The sequence below is a fragment of the Simochromis diagramma genome, unplaced genomic scaffold (assembly GCF_900408965.1).
Source record: "Simochromis diagramma unplaced genomic scaffold, fSimDia1.1 OVJJ01000596.1, whole genome shotgun sequence".
Lineage (NCBI taxonomy): Eukaryota > Metazoa > Chordata > Actinopteri > Cichliformes > Cichlidae > Simochromis > Simochromis diagramma.
The window spans coordinates 6,717,802-6,727,254 of record NW_024387245.1 but is presented as its reverse complement, the minus strand read 5'-3'; the positions used below and the strand labels follow the sequence as shown (position 1 = coordinate 6,727,254).

Genomic DNA, 9,453 nt, shown 5'->3' with positions numbered 1-9,453 from the left:
ATGACCAGTGGGTCCCCACCCACAGTTTGACAACCCCTGATTTAGTGAAACCTGTAAAACTTTCCTTCCTCCACAGACAGACTGGCACAGCTTCATTTTTGTAAATCTTTTTCAATTTTTTAATGACTTTGCTGTTGAAAACAGAAGGACGAGCTGCCACACGGACCGAACCCTGTATGTTAAACTGAGCCTATTTTAGTCTTACTGCTGAGTTGTAGTCTCCAGACACCGCTTGTACTAAGATTTTCCCATGGGCTTGACATAGGTTATAAAGTCCTGTGCATGATTAAACTCCCACACCCACGTTCAGGGACTGAAGCAATAATTCAGGCTTTGACTTTAGTCCCAGTAACTTGAGCTACTCATGTGCGTTATTTAAGGTTTTAATTTTGATGTGTCATGTTGAACAGGAAATTCGTATGTTTTGCTTGTCTTTTGGAACATGAATTACACTGAAACCGAGAGTACGGGATGGTGGAGGTTCTGCAACAGCTGTACTAAGAGAAAGAATCACAAAACAGGTAGTCTACACTTTTTAAAAGCACATTGAAGCAGAGAAGGAGCTTAAACCTTAAAATTTTCAAGCACCAAGCTGAAGCACTGAAAGACTTCACACATATTCATCTAAAAGCTCTTAGGCTAAATGCAGGATGGCTTTGTTTTAGCTCTGTTTGTGACTGACCTGCTGCCTGCCTGGCATGTCTGTCCCTCATCCTTCTCTGCTCTACCTGTCCATTATTCGCCTCCATGGTTGTGTGTAAGTAACAGCTATACAGCGTGTCTTACAGCGGGAGGGAGGGGCAGAGAGGAGGTGAAACGCACACAGTTGCGCTGCTTGCTGTGCGCGTCTGTGGGGGAGCGCACCCGTTTGCCGTGGAGGCTCTGTGCACGCCACACTGACAGACTTGCGACTGATGTGCGGATTTTTGCAGATGCCTTCATCCCAACCCTGCTTTTTATGGTGTCGCTGCTCACATTAACGGCCGAGCGACCCTCAGAGCTCAGGAACCCTCACTACGCTACACTGCCCACTTTTCCTTCTCCTCCCTGTTTGTCCCGCCCAACTCAGAAGTCTAGTTTGATTCAGGACTTTCAGACTTTGAAGCTTCTGATGCACAGGAAATACTTCGAAGACTCTTACAAGTCTGCTGTTAGCCATTTTAAAAAAATTCTGATAAATCTTCTGTTTAAAAGTCCGTGGACTGAGACTGAGTGAAGCTACAAGGACACAGCTTCACACTAACGGCACTCAGGATGTGGCAGCGTTTTATTTTGACAACAGATGCGATTACTGGTAAGTAATGACCGCAGAAAAAAGACGCGTGTAATGATTATTGGATCAAATAACAAGCACTTCTTCTACACTACCGAAGCTCCCTCGGCGCATCCTTGCGCGCACGCCAGACGGCACACGCTTGGATCCTCGCAGCATGCATAATTGACGACCGAGCGACTAAACGCATCCATTAGAAGTGTCACTCACCTTGCCAACACGCCCATTAAAAAGTCGGTGTCCTGTCCTAATACGAACTTTCTGTATGTGCCCAGGTGAGATTTATTCTGAAGGAACAAGGGTGCTTCATAGACAGCCAGGTCTCAGAGGCACGCCACCCATGAGCTTATATAACAGAGACGTTGAACGGTCAGTCAAATTACTGCGCGATGCTCTAATTAGATGCTGGCCATGCCAGAGTTTACGCTGTCAGAAGTAGGCTGTGTTTCTGCAGTGCCATGTGTTTCTGCTGTTTCTGGTGCAGATCTTGTGAAATTATGTCTCACCCTGTTTTAGAACAAACCCTCGTAGGCAGTGATTCGATCTGAAGTTCTTGGTTAAGGGAAATTGCTGCTGGCTTAGTGACGGGGCTAAGAGGTTGTGGGCTCGCTTTGGGTAGTTCCTCTGGTGATGCTACGCTCTCTCTCAAGTTCACCTCCAGAGCAGCAGAAGTGAATAAACTTCTAGGTCACGTCCAAGAAGTTTGTACCGGTGATGTATCAGAGTTTGGAGGAGGGGAGGATAAGTGGGAGAAAGTGGGATAGAGACAAAGTCAACTGTGCATGTCTCTGATTAATTCTCAGATTTCTACGCTTACATGTGATTCCGGCTTGTGATGGTCATTAGAGAATTGAGTTAGAGCTGGAGAGAAATGTGTGTGGCTGTGTGAGTGTCAAGGGGTCAGTTCAGTTGAAGCTCATATGGCCAAGCCCATGCCATAACCATCCCATCATCATTTTCTTTTTAATCTAGCCCTCTCTGTCTCTGTTTAGTGTCTTTAATCGTATTCCTGCAGTTTGTCGAACAGTGCTTTTCCTTCTACGTGTGCAAATTCAGGGTTATTGTGAATGAGGCTGGACGCTGTTACTTAACTGATCTTGTTCCATCACGCTCAGCCCTGCTGGCCCAGCACTGTAGTGTGAGCGGCAGGAGGCGGTTCACACAGGGGTAAAAGCTGGTTTGAGTCCATAGTGTTGGGTTATGATAGCTACCACTGCCTGCTTCAGAGGCCCACATGTGCTTGTTGTACTGGCAGCATTTAATCTATGTAAATTCCTAACAGCGATGGAGCTGCAGGTGGTTTGAGTTTGGTGTTTCAGAGAAGAGGGGCATCTGGCTTCCATCAGTATGAGTCGACTGGAGTGACACAAACAGCAGGAACACAGTCACCTACTGGGCTGTGACTAATTATCATTTACGTTGTTCATTTTAATTCTTTGTACTTAATAACTTAGTCTTTAACACATTAAAAAAATAGAAATGGGCTGCCATTCACACAAAGTACAGTGTAGGCAATGCCACAATCTTCAAGGTGACATTAACACATAACACACATTGTTTGTCTGACCTTCTTATTGTAGCCAAAAACGTAATAAATTCTCACACTGGAACCACATCGTGTTTATGGTTTCATCTGAATCAATGACCTTAATGATCAGTTACCATAGAAATAGCTATTTGGTTTTTTTTAATAATATTCAAGATCTAAACATTTGACCTCTGCTTGAGGCTTTCTCTCGTTCCTCTCTTTTTTTGTCTGTTGACCTTGTGACTCAAGCCAAAGCTCTTTGTTTTCTACTTTGAACTGCTCCTTTAATGCAGGGACTGCGGCAGCATCACGGCGCTCACACATGATAGGATGCTTGTGAGCCGCGAGAAATAGCCAGAGGGTATTTTGGAGTTCATATGGTTGCTAAACAAAGTTGCCTTTTATGGCCTGTTATTTGATTACAAAGTAGTAAATTAGATGAACGCTGTTTCGAGACCTCTGTTTCGCTGCCCCGCAGAGATTACAAGGTGTTTTCTGTACGAGTTGATCACATTTCAGTGTCTTTTCACAGTATGTGTGCTGCAGATATGGAAGGAGGAGCTGAAGGACGAGTCAAACACAAACGGGTTTACGTGCTTCACAACTCTTTCAAGGAAATTTGTCTTTTCCTGAGCACATGGAATGCCGCAGTAGAGCAGAGAGGGCAGTTAATTCATTGATGACTGGAATGTCAGAGGATATACTGTAAAGTCTTAAGACATTGCAACTCTGCAGTGAATTTATTAACTTGGCAAGACATAGCGGTGAAACCGGCCATCTCCGTCATTAGCAATATGTCTCCTCCTTCTCCTCCCCCTCCTCCTCCTCCTATACTGACTGTAATATTTGAATCTGAATTAGCGTGCTCCCTGGAGTCTGCAGCAATCAGCACTAATCTGACATAAACTGTCTGCTGGCATGGGCAGACAGATTTCCTGGAGTGGTGAGTGATTATGTTAGCTTATCGTTTGCTTGTCTCTTCTTAGACTCAGTTTGAGCATCCTTATTTGTGTTTTTCACACACATGAATATATCTATAGACTGTGGGAATGCCTCTGCTGAACATGTTGTGCGTGCAGCAGAAAATGACAGTTTTCACTTTTCACGTCTGGTGATTTTATTGTGGCAAAGTCACAACCAGGCTGCCATGATAAAAATGTCCTCTTCCAGTGAGAAAGCAGAGACTATATAGTCTTGAGAATTTGCTGTCATCATTTTTGTGGCAATCCAACCACCAAAACGCCACTTGAGGGAATTTGAAGTTGTTTCCAATTCGTTGTGATGAAGAAACTGAGGTCCGCCATGGCCAGTGCTTTATTTATTAACCATATCTTCAGTGCAAATATAGGCTGAAAAACACATGACATCAGAATCAACAACCCCACCTGGTTGAAAAACTGTGTGGCTTCCTTCTGGCTGTAATTCCCTACACCTGCGCCCCTAATGCCTTCCTTAAAGGGCCAATCTAAAACCTCTGGCAGCATCCTATGCATATATAGGTTTTATTTCATTTGGGGGGGTTTTTCCCCAGAAATTCATGGATGCCAGGAGTGCCAATGTAAGGTTCTCTTTTTTTAACTTAATGGTTGCATTTTGACAATATATAGACTAGAATTTATAGATTTATAGAATTTTTTTTTTCTTGCATGAAAACAGCAGCTTCATTTGTAGTTACAGAAATATGCCAAAAGAGAAGTCTTTGAGAAATGGTCTGTTTACTCACATGTTTTTCTGATAGGTTGTGGTTACACTGCTATAGCCCACATGTGGAGGATTTCACACGAAGATGACAGCAAACTAACACCTACCTCATGGTTTCCACCTCTGACCTTGTAACAGTGTGCCTGCTGCTCTTCCGCTACTCTCTGAGCACTGTATTCTCAGACTAAAGGGCTGTCTTGATGGTATTTGGTGACCAAAAAAAATCAGTGGTGTGGTCATTATTCAAGTTATATAATATACATTACTCATTAATTTTCTTGAAAGTAATTTATAATGTACTTTATTTAACTACTTGCTGGAGAAAGTAAGTGCACTAGTACACTACTAGTTCTCATCACTATATTAGATTACCTGATATGTACTTTCTCAGAGTTAAAAGTTAAAAATATAAACCTTAGGCTACAATCCCACGACACATAACTTTATCCCGATGAGGACATACATATGATCTTTCATTCAGTATTTTCTGCATAGCTGACTGCTCATTACTGCCTTTGTTGAAGTGCATGCTCTGGCTGCTGGGCTGGGGTCGGCATACGCTCAGCTCTGGGTTCTTGGCTAGCTTTGCGCTAGCATGCTGTCTGTGAAGTTGCTTGCAAAGAGCTAAAGTCATGCTATCAATATAATGTAGTTGTTTCTGTCCTGGACACAGTTTGTGCTTTATCATCTTGCTCTTGTCCTTTTGTGTCAGAAAAGTGAACGCAATATCCATATCTCCACTTTACATCGCTCAACCATTTCCTCCTCCTCCTGCACACAAACTGAAAGCAGCTGATTATAAGATCAGTTCACTGTTTTTTTTTTTTTTTCCTCTACCCGTCCTGCAAATAACCGAAGAAACTTTGTAACCCAAGTAACGGCACAATTGTATCTGTGATGTGATTACTCCATTCAGCACAGTCGTGCATTAGATTACTGTATTACTGAAAAATGAAATGTGATTACAGTATTTTTGTTTCTTTGCAATGTTGTTACATTGTAATGTGTCACACCTAACACTGCATAACATGTAGGCAAGATTAGACTGCCTCTGAAAGGTGAGTTATACCGACAGGCAGTAAAAAAAAATGGACGTAGCTACTGTGACATCAAGTCCTGCATTGAAGCCTCAAGTTCAGAGATTCTGCCATCAGCTTGTACCCCCCCCCCCCCCCCCCCCCCACACACACACACACACCGAGAACTCGTTAGCCAATGAGCATGTGCTTTTGTACCACAGATAAACCTTTACACTGCATGACCATAATTTACAAAAAATACTTACTACTTATATTTATTCAGTATAACCCAAATTCGTTGACTATAAAATAAAACAGTGAATAAACAGAAGTTAAATTGAATGCATTTTTTCTGCATTGGCTAAGATACGTTGTTAGTCCTGAAACAGACTGGTGATCTGTCCTCTCGCCCTCTGGTAACTGGGATAGACTCCAGCCACTTCACTCTGATAAGTAAGGATAAGTGGAAGAGGATGGATGGCTCTGTTCATATTTTCTAGTTTATACCAATGACACAAAGCACTTGTAATCGTGGGATAAAATAGCCTCAAATCAGTGTTCGCTTTCTGGATATTTTCCAGTGCTTTCAGCTGGATTTCACAGCCTTCGTCAACGCTTGCAGTTTCGTAAGGAGGCGGGGTGGAGGCTGTAAACCAGTCTTAGTTCAAGAATAGTTTTCTTTCTCGTTTAACGATTTCTTGATAATTTTGACCTTTGTGATGAAACCACCATATGCAGGCATTTGTTTTCTGTTCTGTGAAAACAAATCTCATGCCAAATAAGGGGGCGCCTCAGAGCCAGTTTTTATGACACAAAGCGGCTTTTTCTGTATTGGAACGATAGCTTAAATTTGATAGATTTTTTTTTTCTGTTAGTTGTTATTAAAGACGTCTAACAGAAAAATACAGATGTGGTGAAACTCTAGCTGGAGCTGAAGTTATGTTTATTCTTCCCAGTGGTTTGATATTGTTAGTTACCTGCAGCTTCACAGGATTCAGCTGTGTGTTTCCAAAGTGACAGTGTTGTGTGTATTTATACCTGCAGTTAAGTCGAATTATGTCTAAGTAGCAGCCACTGAATAAGTGTTTTACACATGTCATGTATAGCTCAAATGAGCCTCTTTGATCACAGCCGTTTGTTGTAATGCTCCTTTTTCTTGTCTCGCGTTTCTTGCCTTGGTCGTTGAACAAAGGGGCCCATCTTCAGAACTACAATACACAAATCTCATGCAACTAGCCTGAATGTGAATCAGTTGCCTTCTGAGCTGGTGCAACAGTGTGTGCAACAGTGTGTGCAACAGCTGAAATGTTTTTGTGCAATTTGCATTGAAATTAGTTTTCTCATGAGATGCTAACATTTTTTTGCAAACCTTCACACAGTGATACTGGTGCCAGTGACCCCACATGCCACTGCAGCAGCCACTACAGAGGAAGTGAAAACGCGTGGTTTGCCAACAGAAAATGTATGTGGCATATCTCATGCTTCAGCAAAGGTCAGATTCACAGTGTGAATGCTGATTTGCATGCTGAAAACTCAAGTGAGAATGATGCATACGGCACAACATGGCTATATTTAGACAAGAGGAAATTGTTAGTTAAGGTAGCGTTTAGCTCAGAGTTCTGTTGCAAACTCTGCTGTAGTATTTCAGCTGTTTACTGCAAACATTTAGAAAAAAAAGATGTAATTGTTGCTGTGACAACCACCACTTAAACTTGGGTGAACTGCTCGTTCTAAACAAGTTCTCTTTCATTTGCACAGCTTTCAGTTAATACTCTTGCTGGAAATTTGGTGGCTGTAATGCCAAACGTAGCATGCAAGAAATGCTTGGAAGCATGGAAGATCCATCATATGAGAAGACACAACGATCCAACTTCTTATCCGATTCTGATATAATACCCGATACCTTATCCTTGAGTATTCCATTACACGCAATGCTGATGTGATGTGGTACTTTTGGTTGCTCCCTTATTTCTCAACTGGTTGCCATGGTGAATGTTCTTCTTAGCACAGTTTTTGCCCTCGCTGACACAATCCTCCTGTTTGTCCTGGGACCAGCATTGAGAGTACACTAACTTATGACCCCCTGAGGCTGGACTTACGTCTCTTCTTGGTCTCAAACCAAGGACACAGAGATCTGTTAACTCTGTTAACCATTTCATCACTGAGGCACACAGAGCACTGACATGATGTCCGTGTCAATTTACTTATGAATAAACTGTCTTCCTCTTTGTTGTAATCAAATAAAATTACAACAGATCTGCATCCACCAGAACTTTTTTCCAGAGAAGATTCTGAAGTAACGTTTTGGGCATTTATTACTTTCTTATCGAGACGCATCTACACACAGACCTAAGGAATATACCACATTTCAGATTCCACTCAATAGCTCTGTGTGTGTGTTTAAAGTCTTATTTTATGTTTGTTGCTCTGCTTAAGACATCGTGAAACCTACTCTGTGTTAAGCACGTTGAGTGTCCGTATAATCCTATATGAACTAAACTGCTATTGCCATTAATTCTCCAAATGCATAAAACAGTAGATATTTGATAATCAAGGATGCCATCGTAATCTGAAGTAAAGTCTCAAACAATGATTTATTAATTGCCTTTGTTTTTGGAATACTCTTCATGGACCTTTGTCTTTTTTCATGTGATTTGAAAGTGTTATGCAAGACTGATTTATAATATATATATAGAGTGATTTATATATTATGTATGTGTTCAGGCTTTTTATATCAGTTTGTCAGGGACTGCAGTGACAGGAGCTATTTCCATGCCCTACACTACAGTCAAAATTAGTCTGGCACATTCAGATTTTTGCATGTTTGCAGTAACCCATTTAAATAAAATAAAGATCAAATATAATACACCAATACATCCAAGAGTATATATTTGCTAAATTGGTATTTGTTGTAAAAAAAAACTCCGTGTGAGCGTAGTTACCGCACCGCTGATGTCATTTATCGTCAATGCATTTTCACTTTGTCCTGTTTTGAGTCTCACTCGCAAAATGACATCAGGGTGAAGTAAATGTGTGCATGCATGCAAACATCTAGTGTGGAGTGGTGCTGACAAGAAACAGGTGAAAGAATAACTTGAGTTTCCAAGAAGTTTTGCTACTGTGAGTGCAATGAAAGTACTATCAACTGAACAAAGCATGAGCGACAGAAAGAAGGAGACAGTAAACAGTCGGGGTAGCGAGTGTGAACTGTGTCCAACCTGCTGAATTATTTCTGTTGGCCTCCTCCACGCCATGTTAGCTCTCCAGCTAAAAGCTGGTGCTGCACAGCTGTTCATGTGTGGTATTGTAAACAAAGAACAGCAAAGAACTTAATTTAATAGATTGTGTCACTGATATTGATAGCATAGCATAGCATTCTGTAGTACTCTCTTATCTTAATAACAGATTGGTGCATCACTAGACTACAGGGTAACCACATCTGAACTCAAAAAGGCATATATGCAGCACTTCCCCCCATGTCTCCTTCATCTCCCACATAATATATATGTCTTGCAGGTCTTTGTAGTAGTGATCTATGAATCATATAAACAGCCTTTGATACAGACGATCCACTCAGGCATTCATAGTGTTAAGCTGCTTAGTTCTTCTTAAATTTAATGGAAGTAATCATACAGAGAACGGGAAAAAAAGAATAAAAAGGAAGAGGAGGATTAAATCTTTCTTGTACCTCGCTTTGCGTCTGTTTCATAAAGGTGCATGATCTGTGCGCAGAACAAGACAAATATGTGCATGTGGGGAAAAAATAGTCAACACCAACTACTGCATCAAAGATCAGATGAACCTACGCAAGCTTGGATCAATAGTGTCATGCATACGGTATCTGTTTTCCTGATGTATGATAGTCTTCTCTTTCTTTTGCCTCACTTCTTGCAGGAAAGCCAGCTGCAGTGATGGGTGACATGTGTTTTGCT

General features: G+C 41.5%; 1 protein-coding gene across 1 annotated transcript in view; it reads left to right on the top strand.

Moving 5' to 3' along the window:
* Positions 1-420: 420 nt before the first annotated feature.
* The window catches only part of itga1 (integrin, alpha 1), a 70,796-nt gene continuing 61,763 nt past the window's right edge, over positions 421-9,453 (top strand). The window contains exon 1 of the mRNA XM_040000398.1: positions 421-1,294. Coding sequence (XP_039856332.1) covers positions 1,255-1,294 — 40 coding nt within the window. The 5' untranslated portion in view covers positions 421-1,254. The remainder of the gene's footprint in view (positions 1,295-9,453) is intronic.